The sequence below is a fragment of the Mya arenaria genome, chromosome 5 (assembly GCF_026914265.1).
Source record: "Mya arenaria isolate MELC-2E11 chromosome 5, ASM2691426v1".
NCBI classification, from domain to species: domain Eukaryota; kingdom Metazoa; phylum Mollusca; class Bivalvia; order Myida; family Myidae; genus Mya; species Mya arenaria.
The window spans coordinates 33440162-33462255 of NC_069126.1; the positions used below are offsets into that span (position 1 = coordinate 33440162).

Consider the following 22094-nt stretch of genomic DNA (forward strand, 5'->3'; position numbering starts at 1 on the left):
TGTTTTGTAAAGATGAACAAAACTTACACTCCATTTTTTGAAACGTCATATGCAGTGTTGTATAAATGAATGAAATATGGACTTTTGATAATTTCAATCCTTTTGGAATCATATCGTCCCTATATTATTTATAACATCCGTCAATTTATTCAAGACAGATCTGCATACCCCAGAAACTGTTGTACTGTTTGGTCCTTTAATCAATCCAGCAAAATTCAAAGTCATCAAAATAATAATCATTCAAACAAAACCACATATTTGGAAAGGCATGAACTAAATTAAAATGTTCACATTATCTTATCACTACTTAAAGTAAAAAATTCAAGCATAAATCAAGTAAAACACCCCAAAGTTAAATCGATGTTTTATGAATTAAAGAATTACTTTGCCGTCTGAACTATTGGTTATCCTTCTTTCGATTTTGTCATTTATAACAATAACAATTAAATCGGTTCTGACTCACAGATTCAGACTTTTTATAACAAGCTTCTTACGTATTTCATATATTAATGATCATATTTAGATATTGTTAACAGGTACAATTATTTATTACATATATACTTCATTGAAAAGAAGTGTATATATATATAATTATAACTTGCTAAACATGCTTGATATACATGATCTACTTTGATCTACTTTGTTTTGTTTACATTTTCTCCTTATTGTTTGTACTCCTACACCTAATTTGGTCACTTTTTTGAATCTATAGTGGTTTCATTTAACTGATTTTGTTTTTCTCACAAGAAACTTCCCAGCAAACACGCGACGTCGGTACGACGTTGGATTAACGTTGGATTTTGGTCGCGACGTCGGCGACCTAAATCCAACGTCTATCCGACGACATAATCCCGACGTCGATACACCGTCGGATTACGACGTTGTACCGACGTCGGATTCAGGTCGGAAATGTATAAGTCTACATTCCTCTTATATAATCATACTTTGTCGTACACACTCGTTGAAAACCAGACTGCGATGTTTTTTTGGTATATTTTTAGCACATATCATATTTAAGAAAAGTTACGCCCCTTCCGCGCATAAGAAAATGCCCACTAGGTGGCGCCGTTATTCATTGGAGCTATCTTAAGTAGACGCATTTGCGGATTCGGTTTAGTTTAGTTTTATACGTTTTAGCAGTACTAAATCGCAAGATTTATACCCGTTGAACTTTCTGCATTAATCATCGGCTTTGTAATTGTATTGATATTTTTGGGGAAACAAAATCTTAAATTTCGAAACTTCGTGTGTACCTAGCTTTGCAAGTGAAATTGGCGGCCATTTCAACCGACAGAAGGCAAACGGACAAAGGATTCGAAAACAACACAGCGTTTAGTGGTTAAAAGCAGAATAAACCAACTCGAAAAGGTATGCTCGTGATATATTGACTTCGTTTTATGAATATTGCAAAACAAGAATATAATTACGGTACCTGAATGCATGAAAATGTCTTGCATTATTAAAATTCAAAGCTCCGGATAAGCTACGTAATTCTGTTTCAGACAATCTGATTTCTCATCAAACCCTTTATTTTGTGATCATTCTTTGGTATTGTATATTAATAATAAATATGATGACTCGTCAAAATGTAGTGTTTGGTAACATATTCACAATCGATCTCATAATATCCCAGTTATCAAAGCTTATCTGGAACTTGCAATAACTGTTACTGTATTAACATTGTTCCCCACCCACCCCATTAACAACAACTAACTACATTAACGGCTAAATGCAGAACATCTAACGATAGTGTCAATACAGATGAGTGATCGAAATATGTGTATTTGTGTTGTTTAAACAACAGATTACGGGTCAGTGCCTAGATTATGGAAAACCATATACATTTTGCTAGAAATTATCTAAAAAGATTATTTTTAGCCCCCAACACTATAATATTGTTGTGATTACTGGTCAAAATATCTTGGACGAATTGCATAAACAATATAAACAGTCGGCACGATATATGTCAACTTGATATTTATTAACAAAATGGGTTGTCAGTTGTTCAACCTCATGTAACACGGTGTCGGGACAATTCGGACCAAGAGATGAGACAATTCTTACCAACTGTCTTTTTATCTTTATATATTGAATGTAAAGATTTGCATGCAAACATGACATTTTGAATGAAGATTTATAAATAACATGCACCGTAATAAAGTTTTAACTAAAAAGGTGGTATTTTGAAGATACATTTTCTGCTAAGCTATATTTATAAATGACACTTGCATCAAGCAAATATCAGTATATATAAATGCAATGCTTGTATACATCATGGTCAATTGCATTGTTGACAGTGCGGCGTTTGATCACGTGTTACATTTCTTTAAATTTGTGAATTGGAGGATGTAGAACACACGGCATATGACTAGTGTCTTTCAAGCTATATAATATTGTATAACATTTGTCAAAGCAAACATAAAGTATAAAATCACTGGTCACATTTGCATTATTTACATATCATCGATAAGTTTAAAGCTAAGCTGTCAATAAGTTGACTATGTGTAAATAACATAATGATAATCTATTCTCTCAAGTGCAATCTATTCTCTCAAGTGCTTGATTGCGATCACGCAAAAAACGCTGTTTTATAATTATTGGATAATTTACGTAGTTATGCGTGTGTTTTATAGCCTACTCAAAATTACATAATCCGAGGCAGGTGTGAAATTATTCTGAAAGGGCGCCGGTCAGTTATTTACATTATTTTGCACAAGTTTTCTGTTCAAATTTACGCCAACTTATGAAAACTCACTAAAGTGGTGAAAATTAACGCATTTACTCATTGTTTTAGAAAAAATAGGTTGCAATAATAGAGATGCAAATAAATTATGTGTATTCAAATAAAAAAAATGATTTTTTAAATATGGGGTCTGAATTGTGCCATCTCGTGGTCAGAATTTTCATATCGTGGCATCTGTGCGAATAAGAAACCTTATTTGCATGATCACTGTGAATAGTAATTTCCATCTATGAATTGTATTGTTTAGGAGATATTAGGATTGTAGCAAGTAAATGTGGCCGAGAGGATGGAGTCTCCGACTTGAAATCCCTTGGTCCCTCACCGCTGTGGGTTCGAGCCTCGCAAGGGGTGATATTTTTTTATGTGAGGAAGCCTTCCGGCTGGCTTGCGATAGGTCAGTGGTTCTACCCAGTTGTCTGTCTGTGCAACTCAGACGGGTTTCTGAGGTCTTCCTCCACTTGGTTTAGCCGGACATCGCGCAATGACTGCAATACTGTCGAAGTGACGTAAAACCCAACATGAACAAACAAAAGTAAAATATATCTTATATAACACATTTATTATTATTAATTAATCTTAGGTTCTTTGATTGAGGACTTGATTGGGAAAAAGTTTTTGTTTTTTTGTTTTAAAAAACAAACATTTTTTGGTAGGATTTCAGAGACGTGTTCTGTTCCTTTTGGCGGACATGAGGAACGACATCCTGTCCCTCAAACGAGAAAGAAAGGTCGATGAGATGGTGCCGATGAGGATCGCTCCCAGGCCGCTACAATGGAGGATTACATGGGACTGGTGGAGAGGATTAAAATACCAGATGAAAGACACAAAATGGTGAATACAAATTAAGATACACTTAACTGCTGCTTTTTAGATAAATGACATACAATTGAGACAAAACATTGCTTTATAAATTAGTTAAACTGATAATATATTACAGAGATTCACTCCTTTTACCAGGAGCCCTGATATAACCCCCGTCTGTTTTGTTTTGCCCTTAATGAGAATTCAGAAAATAAAAATGTGTCTTGTATTAGTGTATTTTATACACCAGCAAATGGCAATTAATTTATTGGATGAGAGTAATAATTTTTATATGTTGCCCTTAAATGCAACTGATTGATCATGAATATTTTATTAATCAATATCTACATTGATTTAGCAAATGTTGATATTTTTAAATGTTGTTCCAGGTGCAGGCTCTCTCGGCCATCGGAGGTGTTAACGTGAGGGACAACGTGAAGAACATCCTGGAAAAGTAAGTTATCGAGCAGAAATTCTAATTTAGTAATGCTATTTAATGAACTAAGCTAAATACTGTTCAAATTAAAGTAAATAATATGTTAGCAAAACAATTGTGTATATAAAAAGATTCGAACAATATTAAATGAACTTGCTATTTTCAGTCTTGTTTGTTGTACCGTGGTAATGAATGCAAGCTGCGCTTATTTCATTATGGGCTTTTGTTTAACTTAGTTGGATTATGTGTTTTCAGATTGATGTCCAATGAGCTGATCTCCCTGTTTAACATGAAGGGCAACAACAATAAACTTTCCTTCAAATCCTCTGCTATTTGTGGAATTGTGATTGGTAAATATGATTTTATTCATTTGATAAAATACTGTTAAACAGTATTTCAAATTATAAACATAAATATGTAAGATTTTGTGATAGTGTGGTGGTAGTAATAGAAGTTGCAATACTTATATGAATAGAAAATAAGTTCACAGCATCATTTTATTAAATGAACAAAACATTACCAAGAGAAACTACAACCAGCGATGCAGTATGATGCAGTACTATCAAAACAAGATTAATAATATATTCTATAGTTAAATTAAAATTTCTCAATTCAAATTAAAATGTCAGAAATTAGTTTAGAAAAAAATATGTGTCAAACAGATTTGATTCAATTGAGTCACTGAGTAAATCAGCATCTCATCTGGATCCAAATTATTGGTAAATGATGTATTTAAATGGTATAAGTACGAGAAGGGTCAATAAAATGAGTTGATAGATGGTCAATTTATATAGATATACCTGTTGATATATAGATACAGACATTTCCTACATCGAAAGATTTAAAAGAGAGGCTGATGTAAACCATTCTTCAAAAGAGTTAATTACTGTAGAATAACAGCTGTAATAATATTTAGAATGCAAAGAGCAAATTTAGCTGTGATGACATTTGCAAACAGTTTGGTTCAGGCAGGTGAGATAACAAGTAACTCCGTGTCTGATCTGTAATCCAAACTGTTTGTCTCACTGACTGTAACTGCAAACTTGTGAAAACAAATAACTTGAATATTAACTTTAGATTTTGGCTGTGTATTGTTTTGAACATTCAATTATGGACCCAGAACAACCGCTGCATCTCTGTTCTGTACTGATATGGGCCTTTAATGTTTACACTTTAGTACGTAGACTAGTATATTGAGTGATACCCATGCTAACTGATGAGACAAAGTTCATATGCTTCATTTAAAATGTGTCGGCTGAACTAGTTCCTATCTGATTGCATAGCAAACATGCTTAAATATCCATAAAAGCTGTTTAAATAATGAATTATAACCCTCGCCTATAATTAATTTTTCAGCCAGTGCTATGAAAACAAAGGTGAAAGAGGGCATGACGGAGCATGAGCATGAGGTGATGTTGGCAGTCCAGACTTGTTTGAAGTATGCCCCAGATCGTCGGGGTGGAGGCGGACGCAAGAAAACTACTCCCTAATTTGTATGCCCCCACCACTAAAAGGGGTGATATAGATTTACATTTGTATGTATGTCTGTGAGACTTCATGGCTTTATTATTAAGGGTATGAACTACTGCCACTGTGTATTTTCATCAAATGGCACATAATATTTTTGCTGCTATGGTCCTTAGTTTTGCAAAATATGATGATTTGACAAAGTGGAAATGGGGGCACCTCTGTCCTATGTATATATTTTAAGCTTATATTGTTTAGAGGGTCAATCAAATAACATCTTTGAGCTAAGCACAGGGTACTGCAGTTGTTAAATAATGTACTTTGAATTGTAGTGGGTGACAGTGCTGGTTTTGCATGACATCTCCTTTTCTTGAATTGTACCCTGTTTAGGCTATATTTCACAAACAATTTTAAATGTCTGCTTATTTGCTGGTTTTAATCAAGTTTAAATGGAATTTGTTGTCTTTGTTTACAACATTTTTGTGAACAAAGATAAAAACTTCCTTTTTATTTTGATTTTTGTCTTGCCTATTGTGTAACCATTCAATTTTAACTGATTGTTGAATATAAGTTTGTGAACTTGGGCATACTAGTCCATATGCAAATTACACGAATCAATTTATATGGTAACTTGTCCACCATAACTAGATCGAAATGACACTTCGTTTTGATGGAAGAGACATACATTTGTACAATAATGCTGGTTATTTCATTGCAAATTTCTATTGTATAAATATAAAACAAATAAATGATTTGGATGTAGATATTCTAAGATATGACTTAAACAATATGTCTTGTTTGAGAATCAAACTGTTTGCAACTTGGTTGCATTTGTAAACAAGTGAATATTTGAAGCGAACGACATTGTTTGCAACAGCATTAATGTGTAGAATTGATTTATTTGATCTGGGACTTCAATGTTTTTTTCAAAATTCAACTATTCCACTGTGTTGTCATTCATATCCATACTTTAATGAATTAAGAAAGTAACTTAAGGACCAATAAATGATTCAAGGTTGTTTATTATCTGATTGATATGGTTCAGAGTTCAGGTGCATATAGGCATTGAATTGAGTGGCTAGCAATTGAGTCACCATGGTTTTGGGTCTAATTTTTTTGGTTTAAATAAAACATCTAAACTAAAAATCAGATAACAAATAATGGTCATGCATTTATCTTTTCGATACTTACATAAATGTTTTCATTTGTCGAACTGATGTTTATTGTACATTAACTCATCTCCTAGAGACGCATAACATTTGTCAAATAATTGTTGGAAAAGATGATCATCTACATACTGACATCCATTGTTTATCTTTTTATGTAAAACCTCTCTAACCCTACACTTTTAACAAACAATGTCTATTTTCTGTAAGTGCAGGTGATAGCTGCATTATTGCAGGCTTGCACACATACAGATGTTTTCTGTCCACATGGAGCTATAGCACATGACAATATTCATATATCCAGAGTGTCTGGTTTAGAGAGAATTTACTGTATGCAATATTGTCGTAATGTCTGCAAAACGATATGTTAAAAAATTGTATAAGTTTTATCATGTGTGTAATTTAATAACGAATACCATGCAAGCATAATAAAATTGATTTCGTAGCTTGTTGTTTTATTTTATGAGTCATTGTCTACCAGGTTGCATAATTCATCCTGCATAAAAACTGGATGTTCTCCGATTCAGGTTGCAGTAAAATTCCAAAATAAGAATTTAATTATTAAATGGTTGGATTTAGGTTGGATTCACGTTGGAAAAGGGTTGGATTTTGGTTGGGAAAAGGTTGGATTCACGTTGGAAAAGGGTTGGATTTAGGTTGGGAAAAGGTTGGATTCACGTTGGAAAAGGGTTGGAAAATGGTCGGACCCCGACGTCTATACGACGTCGGAATAAAGACGTCTAAAAAACTTTCAAATCCAACCAAAATCCAACGTTAATCCAACGTCGGGGTCCAACGTCTATACAACGTCGGTACAACGTCTTTTGTTTGCTGGGTTAATCTTTTTCTAACGTTCTTTTATGTTCAGTACACAAGTTGAACCGTCATCCCACAACAATAGTTCTGGGTGTTTATAAAATACTAGATGTCAGTGTCATCTCGTATGCAAATCGGTCCATTAAGTTAACTATATAAGAAGTGAAGTACATTCATTCCGTGGTCTCTAGCCTTTAACACAACCACGCAATATTTCAAACACATACTATATAAACAGTTTATCTACAGTATCAGCATTTTGTTTCGTTCTCAATTAGAGGTGTGGTAACAAGAGAAGTGCACTTCGGTTTAAAACATAATCTAGTAGGAAAACAACTGCGCTGACGTAAGAATGTGTGCAGTGTTGATGAGTGTTTCGTCTTGTTGAGTTCCTGTTTGTGTAGGCTTTACCATTGTTACATTATCTAAATCTACGTTTTAATTTTTCGCTTACTCCAGAATGTTAGAATGTAAAATTTGTCATTAAGAAGAGGCTGAACTCGTACAGAAGTATTGTTTATAATTTGACTTGCCACGGTTTAGTAAAACTGAACAATATCTATACAGACTTAAAGAAGCATACGACAATATTGATTTCAGATAGTCTTTCAGGCAAAGAAAAGTGCTCAAAGAAATGACCTAAACAATCAGCAATGTTCGTTTATATAACCCATAACCGACGCAAAGCACACAAAGACCACAACCTGTAGATAGCGTATTTATTTAAGTACACTGTGTTTGATATCTTATATCTCTTATGTGTTTTCTCATAAAGTAAGTCATTGTGTTGTTTTTGTCGTCTTGCTCTTATGTTAAGCATTCCGTTGAGAATACAGGTCGCCTTTGTGATGAGCATATATATCATTTGAAGTAACTTGACCCTGTCTAGAAAGGGACGCCGACGCGAATTCCCGTTAATTGTGATGCCTGGAAGAAACTACATTTGCTATTCATATAAAAAATCCGATAGGACAATAAGTTGTATTTTAATAGTTTTGGGTCCGAAACGTATTAATTTCTTTACAACTCACTATAAATTTGTACATAAATCATTTTGGGTCCAGCACATTCGCTTCCATTATTTTTGTACATTCATAAATGTGGGTACGAAACGTTCTTCTTGCAACTCGCAGTTAATTTGTATGTTAATACGAGTAGTTGCGGGCACATAATGTTTTCTTGCAACCCCCACTTATTTCTCATGATGAACATTTAATACATGCGTTTTTGAATAAAAACCCAATTTAAGGCAAATCCAATCAAGACCGAAATTTAAACAAAAGTAAAAATATGCAAATTTTTGGCCAAATAAAATCCAAAATTTCACTTGAATTTTCGAAAAATGACCATACAAATGTTTTCAACTGTTGTTTTCTGCTGAAATATAAACCAACTATGCACTTGAAATATTGCATAGTCCTTAAGTATATTGGTACTGTTCAAATCTGTCCATTTATACATACCAATTCAAATTTGACAATAAAATATCTAGCTTAATTAAAGAAAACAACAACTCAGAAAAATACGTTTGGTGGTCTTATACCTGAAACATTAGTTAGAGTTTTGTTAAGTTCCATAGATAGACGACATCATAAGTCTGAAGGGGTCGGCTCAAAGAGTTAGTTGTTAATTTCGGTTAAACTCGCAATGTCAAAAATAACATGTACATTTAAATGTATCATTATACATGTAGTAAGGCTTTGACATTACCAAAAAGCAACTTGTAAGTCGGCAGTATTGAATAGGTTTTCTTAAACAATAGCGCCAGTCTAAGGACCAACATTCTAAAATCGCTACACTAGTAAAGTTGAAGGATTATATTACAGGTACTTTTGCGACGGCATAAGAACATACCGAGATGCACATTTGACATTCATGGTGATTTAAGCTATAGAAAGATTAAAAATAAGCAAAGAAGTACGGAAGTACATTCAAACTAAATAGCTCATGCACTTTAGTATGCTCTAATTGAACATAGCTACAAACACTTAATGTATTATTTTAAACGATAAATGTACATTTTGTTTCAATAAATCGTATCACTCGTATGCAATATATTTGGAAACCAAAATCAAGCAAAAACTGCCGTTTAATAAATATAGAAGTAAATTTGAGAAAAGACGTTTATGCGTTGCTTTTCAGTTACTTAACTAGTCAGTTATGAGGATAATTTTAATAAGTTGTATATCAATTGTTTCATTAAACAATGTATAGAACTAGAAATATACTGTAGGCTTAATATTCAAAAATATTGTAGTGTAAAAAGCGGTGTGATCTTTAGTATTACGGACCCCTCAAAGGTTATGTTTCAACCAAACATATACTATAATGTTCGTGACACAGATATTCATATCATTTTCTTAATAAAAAGGCAACATAATATCGTAAGGTGAACGAGACAGGTTTTATTATTTGTATTATAGCCTTTAAGTTTTTGTTCTTTTGAACACAACATATTTGCATCTTATTTAAATTAACGTTCTGAGTAATTAGATAAACTAAAAATCCCCCAAGTGCAACTTTCTCAACGTGGTATATATCTTGTTGAATAAATTATGACTGTTTCAAAATGCATTTCATATTAAAATACATAACTAAGCATGTCAAATAATTTTACTCTCAAAATGCAAATATTACAAATACCGACAGCCCAATAAACCAAATTCTTGTGGTATAATAGTGTGTCATGTACCACATGAGGGCTCTTCTTGATCCAACCATGTTTCAAATAAACACAAATACAGTTCCTGTAATAGTAAAGTTCATAATGTGTAAAACAATCATTAAAGCAGCATTACTGCCGACATTCTTAACCAAAAAAGGCTTCTACACAAACGTTTCCTCGTCTGAAAATCCCTAAAGTGACTACATGCAAGCATATTCTAAATTATAGATACCTCAGAGGGTATATACATAATACATTCCACTTCTCAAACATCTCAATTGTGACCATTTCTAAGCCAAACAAAAGCATGTGAATCTCTAGTTATCCTCCTCAATGCCAGATATACCCCATTTTGACATCATAAATCCCATTCAGAGCAAAGACGACCAAGGCATAGCTAGTATTAGGCCAAATCAGGGCCAAATAGTCAACCCCTGTGACCCACTCAGAGCCATGTGCTGCTCTAATCAAACATACTCAGTACCGAAAAGATCACATCCCGGCAAGCAGCTCATACATAGACCAAAACCACAATATGAAACACTAATTAAGCTAGTTAACTGACCATATTTCGGCAACCATGAAGCCAATTTAATGCCAATGTCTTTTCAGTGCAATTCATTCTGATAAGTTTGGCAACTGCAATGCTCATGTTAACCAAACCCATCTGTTGCTCTATTATTATAACTACATGCCAAACAAATCCGTAAATCTCAGTTTGAACTTTGACCCTGCATTGGCATAGACCCTTTCCTTGAGGTAGTCAATGAAACATGTTTTTGACATGAGCATTAGGAATATATAAGATCCTTTGCCCTAAAAATCTGTAATAAGTCATTTTCAAGAAAATAATATTTGCTTTGACAGCAAAAATCTTGTTTACTTTTTCGGTGTCCGTGCCGATGAAGCAAAAAAAAAAGACATTCACCAATGGCGATATGTTGCTATTTCTGTGATGTGTGTTGTCTATAGTATAAGCGTCTCTTGTTTGGTGCTCGTTTATCCTAGAGCATCTAGACTTTTATGCAGCGAATTCTAATCGCTGATTGGTCATCCGCGGCCGTTCGACCCCGCCTAGGTGATATTTCTGACACTGCTGACACTGCTACCGATGTAATTGCCAAACAGAAATTAAGTTATGAAATTCGATGATTAAATATTATATACCACATCCCTTTGATTTTCTTTGTAATACATAGTAAACAACAGCGGGTAACATTCGAACAATTAAACCCTGTTGCGTACTGAGTGTGTTCCATACAATTAATTTATACTTATATCATTTCTTCCATATCAATAGGAAGCTCTTAAAGGATGAAGAAACTTTTAATATGCACTTAAAAAACAAAACGAATTCCTGCACCATGCGCCATGTTTTAAATAAAACCACAACATTTCAATTCGCGAGAATTGCATTATGAATGGAACGTAAAGCGATAGATTTATAGTTTTAAATCAAATTTTTAGCCTCATCGCACAAATAAAGGCACGTTCTGATATAATTTACGAACTACAATGCTGTTTGCATAGGTGGACACTAAAATAATGTCCTTCAGTATAATGATATTGTTTAAAAAGTTTTAAGATGCCATGTTAATAACATTCTTAGAGTTTTACTCGAAACGAAAATAAATATCATTACTTAAACACGATACATGACTATACTAAAAATATATAATTGTATGCCAATAACTGCTACAAATCTAACACAATCAGACGATATATGCAGGCTCAAACTCAAAACGCGAATTACAAAACAATGAAGCGGCTCAAAACTAAGAAAACGACCCCACTTTAAACATATCATACACAGTTTGACATGTGCTTTTGCGCATGTATTTAAAAAAGTAGGACGCATATATATCCGAATCGAACGGAAGATATACCGAACATTTTTTGATGTGTTAACTCAAATGAAGTTCAGTATTCTGAACTAACTAAATCAAACGATCAGGCTGATTATGACCTGTTTCGCTGTCTGTTTCTTCCTATACGGGTTCATTCATAAAAATCTGATTTTGATAATATAAATGTAAATCCAAACAGTAAATTCTAATGTTATTTAAGAATACTGTGATTTTAACTCAATTTATATAAATGCAAGTTTAGTCTGTAACGGAGTTATACTTGGAAGTATTAATTAATAAGTGAAGTATGAAATAAATAAAATCGAGGACAGCGGTATACAATATACTGAGTAAATTTCATTTTAACGTTCGGATTTTTAGTTGGAGAAATAACATTGTCTTTATGTCGTTATATAAAAAAGTGATAATGAAATCAAAATCCCGGTATTCAATAAACAACAAAAACAAATCAAGAGCTGTCACAGTATGTGACGAATGCCCCCGAATGTGACATTGACCTATGAACAATGTCAGTACATGAAAAGTTGATCTTGCCTTTATGTGTCAAATACATATGGCAAGTTATTTTAAATTGCCTCTGAACATAAAAAATACCACCCATATTTTACAACCTACTATATTATGTCCTTATATTCAGCATTCCATTGTGAATAAACACAAAGTGTATTTTTCACCTTAGAGGTAGGGACATGGGTCTTGCACACGACACGTCGTCTTGGTATGTCGAACACATGTGGCAAGTTATTTCTAAATCTGTCCATACAAAAGAAAGTAACAGCCCGAACACGACAAACTATACTCTATGTCCTTATATGCAGCATTACATTGTGAATAAACACCTAAGCGTGACCTTGATCTTACAGGGAGGGACACGGGTCTTGCACGCGACACGTCGTCTTGGTATGTGGAACACATGTGGCAAGTAATTTTAAAATATGTCCATACAAGGTAAGTTACAGCTCGGACATGACAGCCTATACTCTATGTCCTTAAATGCAGCACTCCATTGTTAAAAAACCCTAAGTGTGACCTTGACCTTAGAGGTAGGGACACGGATCTTGCACGCGACACATCGTTTTGGGTTGTGGAACACATGTGACAAGTTATTTTTAAATCTGTCCATACAAGGGAAAGTTACAGCCCGGACACGAGTTGTTGAGCCGGACGCAAGGACGGACAGACGAACGGACGGTGCGCTTTTAATATTCCCAACTTCGGGGGCATAAAAAACATCAAGACAAGAAATGTGAAATACCAATGAGGAAATCTTAAGGTACAATTTCCATTTACAATGTAATATAAAGTCCTCTTTTTAGTTACTCATTCGCATGTTTCAATTGGTTTGATAAAGTGCGCTTTACCTATGCGCACTGACTTTGCCCGGCCTGCCAGCTTAATCGTTTAGAAACCAAATATGACCACTTTTATTATTTATAAATTCATGAATGAAATATATCTGTTACAAAAACTAGATCATACATTACTGCTTTCATGGAATTGGAATACTATGAAATTCGTACGGTTAAACTTCATTGTGTGTTGATCAAATTATACGTATGTGATACGATAGCCCACACCTGGCACAGCTCATCAGACTATAACAAGGTGGCACACACACCTTGTCTCGCATTAGATTGTAACAGGCCTTGTGTTATCTGAAACTACCCCTGAATTTTAGCAGGTTTCATAATAATATCGTGACATGTTCTTTAGTATATTCTTACCCTTTAGTGATAATCTACATTTTCGTTTGGATTTTGCTGGGTTCAATTTTTGAATCGTGGTTAAGGTACTTGCAAACTCCCAAATTCTGGCATTCTCAAGTTAATAAAGACAAACTTGCAAGTTAAATATCATGCAGATATACACGTTAAATAACTGTTTTTTGGACTTGTTTAAATTACCATAAAGTGCGTAAGCATAATAAAAATGATTAAATTACAGTTTGGTTTATTACAATTTTACGAGAGCCATGTTATATACCCTATGAAACCTCAGTATTCATGATCGCGTTTGTAATGTCAAAGAAAAGGTACAAGCAGATATGGAAAATATTGTTTCAATTTTATAAAGAAAATGTGTTTAAAAAATACACTTAGTTTATCTTGTTTTCTTTAAGGAGGTTAGTTATTCAAAAGAGATGTTAAGCATTCATTTATATCAATGTGTTTGTTGCAACTAAAGCACTAGTTAAATAGATGAAAATATAAATTTTCTCACAAATGTATGAACTCATTTCTAAAAAGATGCAGATTATTTTAAACCTTAACTAAATTAATATTAAAACGTCTTTAATGTTACATTTAATGTGTATAGTTTTTTTATAACTTCGTATATTTTAAAGTTCATGTAAGACTTCATCGAAATATGAAATATGTACAAAAACAATGTAAATATCTATTCTCCTTTCTAAAGCCTTTCGTGGAATGCTATTTTAAGAGAATTCGGTTTATTTGCAAAGTCATTGTGTCATTTTATAACCTTATAGAATGATTATGAACGTCTTCAATTTCTGTTGAAGCTCATATCAGACTTCACGGAGACGTTAATATGTTAATATGTAATTACTGAACTTATTTGTAACGGTTTTCATGGAATTCTATTTTTAGATAATGCGGTTACTTTGCTAGGTCAGTATGGGATGAAATGATAAAATATAATATCTAAATGCAATACAATCTCCAACAAGTGCATATCATTTAAAAAGTATGCAAATGAGAAAATTGTCGGACAAAACTGTCTTATAGATGATAATGTGTCAGTGGTAAAATAAATTATCGTTGTTTATATGACATCAGTGGCAAATAAGTGCATATAAACTCAAAATGCAGTAAAACAACCCTCGGTTGCAAATTTGTCCTCACATAGGTGAGGTAAATATGGCACGTCGGTACTTCATGTCGTTTAGAATATCCCTGAGAGGCTTTCGATTTTGCCGGGGTTATTCAGTAACTATTAACTATAATTATAAAATTATAGACAGAAACTTGGTACAAATACAAAAAATCAATTCTTATCATACAGCTTTCTTAAAGGCGACTCTTTCTTACTATTTGGTCTCATTTGAGGCTTATATACTAGTAGAATGAAGTGCGAACACATTTCAATATACAATACGTTAACAGCTACCGCACTCCATTTAGTATATCTTGTACATTTTAAGCCCATCATTGATTCATTCTGTCTATACTTTTCAAACAGTTAAACATATGTGAACAGCAAAAAATTAAAGTTTAGAACAGTCTTACAATAATTGAAAAGAGGACTCATGCCTTTTGCATCAGTTTTTTAAAAAATGTCTTAATGACAAAATGATTGATGATGAATAACTTTAGCGCAATACAATAGTTTTAGATATAAATTTATCGACATAATTAAACTTTTTATTAAAAGTTTTTATTCTCTTTTCAACTGTCCTATAAGTAAACTTTCCTCCGTGTGTATATTTACCCTCGCGGGCCAATTCACTCCAGGAGAAAAAGTTTGTTTAGGGATGATCCTAATGTAGATTTTCTCACATCCTAATGAGCACTTTATGCTGAGACAATCATCGACCACAGGGACTTTACATGTAATATCAGATAAACTAAAACAACTACTGTAAATAGTTTGTAATAGTTTTCAGATGAAGAAGATAATTTGATTTTACAGGATATAATTTAATGTTAAGCCTTAAGGCTATTGATATGAAAAGGGCTGGAAACTGGAGAGCAAAACACATTAATAAAGCAGGCTGTTGTTAAGGAAACAATAACCGTTTTGCTTCATTTTGAAAACACAACTCTAAAGCAGATGGGCGTTTGCACTTAGTCTTGGTTAACTTTTTCTCTTGATATTCATATTAAATAACAAACAAACACATATTTGATATCATTCAGGGGCGTAGTTAGGGCCTTAAAACGTGTAGGCCCGATGATTCTATGTTAGTTTTGGGGCTTTAATATGCATATTGCACATACTTAATTAAACTTGTAATAATTAAAATAAAACCAAGTAATACACTCTGCACGTAGTTTGATTAAAGACCAACTTGCCCGGTTTAAAACAAACTAACTTTTGTTCAAATTGTTTGGGTGGTTACTAGTTTTTATTGCAGTTTTGGTCTTTAAATTTTATCAGTTTTCAAAAAAGCTGTAGGCCCAGGCCTTTAATGCCTATATGTAGCTACGCCACTGTCATGAATATTGACGAAAAAAAATAAGGCCAAAAATGTATTACTCTATGTTATATATCAATAAATGCGAACTCCTTAATAACACGCACAGTTTAACGATCGCATTAATTGAATATAAGATACATAAGTCTGAAACATTCTGATTTTTCTGAAATACTCGACATTTACTGCTTTATTGTGTTTCACGAAAACATGGTTGCACATTATTTTTGCTATTGAATACTTTGGTATGTAAATTACTTTGCAAGGTGTTTCAGTTCAACCTTTATCATGTTTATAAAGTGTGTATATGGCATCTTGTGTTATTTTTGCAGTACGATATCTAACATGTGAAACTACTACTGATAACCGGTCTATGATATTTGACATATATAATTTTAATTTTATGATAGTAGGCGGCGAACGGAACAACCTCACTTCACATTGCATCATATTAACCTTTATGTTTGTCTACATGTTTTGTAATTTCATATTTCAATTAGTTGTTTAAAATAGGATAGAAGCTCCACGCAAAGCGCTGGAGCGAAACTACTTCGTGGTCCAAATGTTAATAAAAGGGATCACTTCTTTCAAACGCCGGTATGGTGCAACTTAAATACTGTATAAAGTTAGTGGGAACCAGAATAGCTTGTCCCCTTGTCGTTTGAAAAAAAAACGTTCAAACAAATTCAATTAGAACTTGACATTGTGTTTTGAACGTTTTATAATAACGGCTATATTTTTAATAGAAATAGTATGCTTTTGCTTAAATCAAGATGGCTTAAAACGTTTTTAAGCGTCTGTTTTAATTTTCGCCTTAAAATATAACACAAATGGTCTGGTTTATGTTAGTATAATGTATGTCAGTTTTTTATGATGGCAACTAAATATCTTGTAAGCCAAAAAATACATGTACCTGTATTTCAAATTTATACTACTTTTTTCTAGTTTTTCTTAAATACGTACGTCACTGACGTTACAAAGACGTACATATATTGTTGTAGCTTGTTATTCGAACCATTTGGTCATCTTGTGTGATTTGTTTGTTTGTGTACGTTTATTTGTATGCCCTGATGTTGACAGAAAGACAAAGGGAAACAATTAATTTTAAATGTTGAAAATTAAATATATTTTTTCAAATTAATTGTATCCGATATCACGCAAAAATCTACTAACCATTTAGAAAGAAATCTTTTATATAAAAGTTGATGATGAAACATATCATATTTAAAAGTTGATAAAGTTTCATAATGAAAGATGTCATGAAGATGACAGGGGACAATGAATGTCGATTATCCTTTAAAACCTAGTATGAATGGGTTTGATAATATCGCTGTTAAATTGTTTATTTGAGATGCTAGGTCAAGAGCGTTCTTTAATGATACCAAAACGTGATCTTCATCTGTGTCAAGGACAAACGTCGCATGTTTGCACTCTTGTCGTTCCTAGAAGAACAAGAACAAATATTTTGTTTTCTGAAAATCAGACAAGAAAACCTATCAATTTACTTAAGATGATGCAAACATCCTGTGTATCGTCTTACATTATGGGATAGTTGCTCAACGCGCCATGCTTTATATTATATAAGCGCATATATTAAAAATGCAAGAATGTATTCATCACTGACATGCAGATGAGATCATAGCAAGTATATTAAGCCTTCCCTTAATTTGCTAAGTTATGGAGGGAGGTAGACAAAGGGTGGTAGTTGGTGGAAAATTGGTACATTGGAACGACAAATTTCACGGGGCACTATGGAAGAAAGTTGCCAAATATCGGTAAAGTTGGATGTGGAGTGTATCATTTAAATCAACCGTGCCCCAGATGATCAATTTGCAAGAAAAAAAAAATTGTCGAAAACTGTCATAAACTCGGTATTAATGTGTACAATGCATTGATATTTACTAACTGAAGTACCACATAGTTTGCAATTTATTTAAGTTTAGCAGTTATTTCGTATTTTTCCATTTAAAAAGATTACTGGGTATTTCTACCTAGAAGAATTTATTCCTTATGCGTGATTGGCTGGTCGATGTTTTCACGTGATATTACCGAGTGAGGTGTATATCTTAATTATGTCACACACTTAGAGTAAGCCTTCGTAGCCTAGAGGATACGACGCTGAACTGCAATTTTGGTGAAAAGGGTTCGAACCCGGTCTCCGACCTTTCTTTCTACATTTTGGTACCTTTTTACAATTATGATATCAAAGCGTAACACATTCTATTAAATAATTGTCCTGAGATTCGTTACAGAAAAAAAAACTTTTTTGGTGCCAATCTGGTGTACAGTCCCTGTAATAAAAAGTTTCAGCAAAGTCAAAATGAAGAAAAATGATATTTTCAACTCAATTATACAACACATTAACTGAAAACATGTTAATGTTATTGGAATAGTGAAACCTTCTTCATCACAATCGTATAGTAAGCTAATTTTATGGCCAAACATCATAAACGACAGTACCTTTTGAACAATCGAGTTAATGTATCGAACGTGCGAAACGTCTCTAATTTCTCTCATTACAAAGTTTTGCAAATGCTAGGAGCTATCAGAAGATTCGAACATTTTGATCACATGTTGGAAAATTGTTCTAGAATGGAGGTTATTCAGAGTTTAAGTCAGAAATTTATTGATTATGATCATAAAACAAACCTAATTATTTGCATAAATCTGGAAATGTTCACCAAATGCCCCGAATAATTTTGTTTTTACTAACTAGCATATCCAAAATTATATAAATCAAAAGCCACACACAGAATTAGGTTGATGAAAGTCTTGATTTCTCGAGAGACACGCATTTTTTACTATACGCCACCAAAATTCATGGCATTTGGTAGAAGTATTGAGCATATTAGAGTACTTGAACTATTAAGCTAATATCTGCACTATTAAGTAAGAGCATATAGTGTGTCATTTATTCGCATAACTAGAATATTTTAGTTCCCCGCCAAAACTGTCCACCAAAAATGGCGTCAATTGAACGCGGTTATCAAACTCATTCATCCAGCCAGTTAACCATTTTCGTATACCAATCCCGTAATTGACATTGCACTTTTGCGATTCAATTTCCGACGTTTCTTCATTATTCACAATATCACTTACATCTTGTCATCATATTACACGTTCAAGCTAGGTGACTTCGCATATTAACGTTTATGTGAATTTGAAAACAAAAGGGAGAGAAATTCTGATTTTATTTTACTCTCGCAAGAGTGGTTATCTGTATTCTATAAATACACATAAGGTATTTAAAGCATAATTAATAAAGAAATATCTTTTTTTTAAATAACACCGTTGATGATATTGGCGTATTCAAAATATAAGATAGATATGATAGGACAATTGAAAAAAAAATGTATTTATTGTTTCGAAAATTTATACATATATTCTTTAGTATCTATATTTCGCTTGTTATTAAAGCACTAGCCAGTGAACAACGTCAAATAACGCTTAACTTGAGCGCATATTTTACCATCTCTAGTTCATTTTGTCACCCATTGTGAACCGGGCAGTGCAGATTAAGTCACCAGCCTGCGCTGTTAGCGTCACCGGACCGTGCACCACTACTTCCTCCTTCTCCTCGCTGTGCCAGCGGACCCGTAATATTAGGAAGATTGTACCTCTGTTCAGATTTGTCAAATATGTATTGTATTGTCTCGTCTGAGTCGCATATTTCCAGGCCTCCTCACTGCCGTTGTCTTCGTTCAAATGAAGGCAGGATTCTATTTTCTTAATTGCCTTATTAATGGGATCCAAATGAGGAGATTAATTCCATAAACTAGTGGCGGTAAAGGTTCGCGCCTTTTTATCCTTCACATTATTTTCATATCGTTGAAAAGATCTAGCATCCTTTACCGCAAGACATTCTATGTCCGGGTAGTTTTGAAATTTGTCTGTGTATTCCGATATACACTTTTTAAATTTCCATCTATCAAAGTGCCCCAGGGGTATACTTGCTCGTCCTCTGACGAGTCACCCGTGTCTTCTTCTTTGCCATATTCATTCTTATTCATTCGTAACATCCTCGCCGATCGAAGCGTTTGATTTCATTCCAACGCCGTGCGCCTTTCTCTTAGGTCATAGCATATTATCTAGCCTATTAAACGTTTTATCGTTGTTTTAGCATTCGAACATATTGATATCTATGTTGAAATAGAGTCTTTGGAGTTTGGAGGCTACAATCATATCCGGTGTAGCTTATTCCTTTTTTCAGTGCAAACATTTCGCTATATCCCGCCAAAAATTACGGTGCGTATGACGTAGTCATTCATTTCTGTTACGTGATATACATATGCATTTACAATATTACAGATAGAGATCATGTGATACGCAAAAGAAATTGACCAAAATAACCCATTGCAAGACCCATGGATCAATCATCGATCATCCTGACCTCTTTATCTAACCTATCCTATCCCACCGGGGGCCCCTGACCCCCTCCTCGAACTTCCTCCAGGGTCTCCTTTCCCTTCCCCTAACCTCTCCAATTCCAACGGGGCACTTGACCCCTCCTAGAACGTTGTCTAGATTATCCTGACCCCTTCTACTTACCTAGAAAATTGTTCGAAGGCATCCTCAACAAATGTATACATGTCCTTACTTGATTAAAATAAATACAATCCCATACCATGTGTCTAATTATATCAATTTAAATGTAAACATAAATATATATCTTTTTCAAGAGACGCAGCTTGCGACATGTGTCCCCTCTCCATTAACCGAAAAATATATGGTATAAATGCGGTCAGTGTGGTATCAGTCCTATCCCTAAAATAACTTGGCTATATTTAGTCGGAAATGGTGCATTTTGGTGTATCACTTTTCGATATTGACATCAAATATGCGGACTATTTTAGAGGGTTACAAGCTAGGTAAGTCACTCCTTTCTCATGAATACGATAGTGTAAATATACTAAAAACAATTCGTGGTAAAGTTCTTTTTCTTTTATTTTGGCTAGATTCAATGAAATGTAGATACGAAACGTACTTGACACAAATGTTTGTAAATGTATATCACAACTTCGTTTCCACTTCTTGCGGGCCGTGCTAACAAGCTCAGCATGGCTCTCAGGTGACCTACTCAACTCTGATATTAAGCAGATATTTTAAAGTCCGTACCAATCCCAAACACGTATTGAAAACACTTTGTAAGTTTTAACAGTATTATTAAATTAGGTAAAACATCACTCGAACTGAGTATAATTCTTCAGACAGAAATATTATGTATTTATATCATAATATTTTTTAAGGGTCACTGTGATTTCGCTGGTGCGCACGTTCCGTAAAAAATCGTATATTATATAATATATAATATGATATATCTGTTTTATGAACCATGAACATAGCGGTGTTATTTCTGCAGTACAATGCGATTTTCAATACATTTGTCTGTGCTTTATAATTTTAATACGTATGTATGTTTTGTTAATACTGTAGGCCTTTATCAATTTTATCAAAATTGAACGTAAGTAAAAATACTTATAAATGTTTAATTTATACAAGGCCACATAAGTCATATGCTTGCAGAGAAACTATCATCTCAAGTAGTTCTTTAATGTTATTATCGGTATTATTTCAGTTAAAACTCAGCATTATTACTTTATCGAACGTAATGTGGTTCTACTCTGAACAAAGGCTTGACTAAGACTCCCTGCCAACGAAAATCGAGGCGCTTTTATACTCGTACAGCAACCGAAGGTTGCCAGAACGCTTCTGCCATGAACAATTATGGCAATGCCACCCAAAACGTGCAGTGCCAAGCAAAATGATGGCAGTCACAACAAACTAAATGGCAGTCATGTGACCGCCACAACAAGAACGTTTTAAGAAATTAATGGCAGCTATCTTGAAAAATATGCAACTGTTATTGATAATTGTTATCAAATGCCACATACAAAATTGAGTTCACATAAGGGGTGGTAATTTTGTGGCAGTTGATGAAATTCTGGACTCCTCGAGAGACACACATTTTTATTACAC

At 33.7% G+C, this 22094-nt stretch overlaps 1 protein-coding gene across 1 annotated transcript; it reads left to right on the top strand.

The window, feature by feature from the left end:
- Positions 1 to 1265: 1265 nt before the first annotated feature.
- Positions 1266 to 5585, top strand: LOC128233881 (uncharacterized). The gene is made up of 5 exons (XM_052947748.1): positions 1266 to 1368; positions 3397 to 3574; positions 3934 to 3998; positions 4236 to 4330; positions 5337 to 5585. Exons 2-5 carry the CDS (start codon positions 3515 to 3517, stop codon positions 5468 to 5470), a joined length of 354 nt encoding a protein of 117 aa, XP_052803708.1. The 5' UTR covers positions 1266 to 1368; positions 3397 to 3514; the 3' UTR covers positions 5471 to 5585.
- Positions 5586 to 22094: the final 16509 nt, after the last annotated feature.

Coding starts and splice junctions, on each gene's coding strand:
- LOC128233881 (XM_052947748.1), top strand. CDS start 3,515: ATGGAGGATTACATGGGACTGGTGGAGAGGATTAAAATACCAGATGAA. Junction 3,575..3,933: donor CAGATGAAAGACACAAAATG/GTGAATACAAAT, acceptor ATGTTGTTCCAG/GTGCAGGCTCTCTCGGCCAT. Junction 3,999..4,235: donor GTGAAGAACATCCTGGAAAA/GTAAGTTATCGA, acceptor ATGTGTTTTCAG/ATTGATGTCCAATGAGCTGA.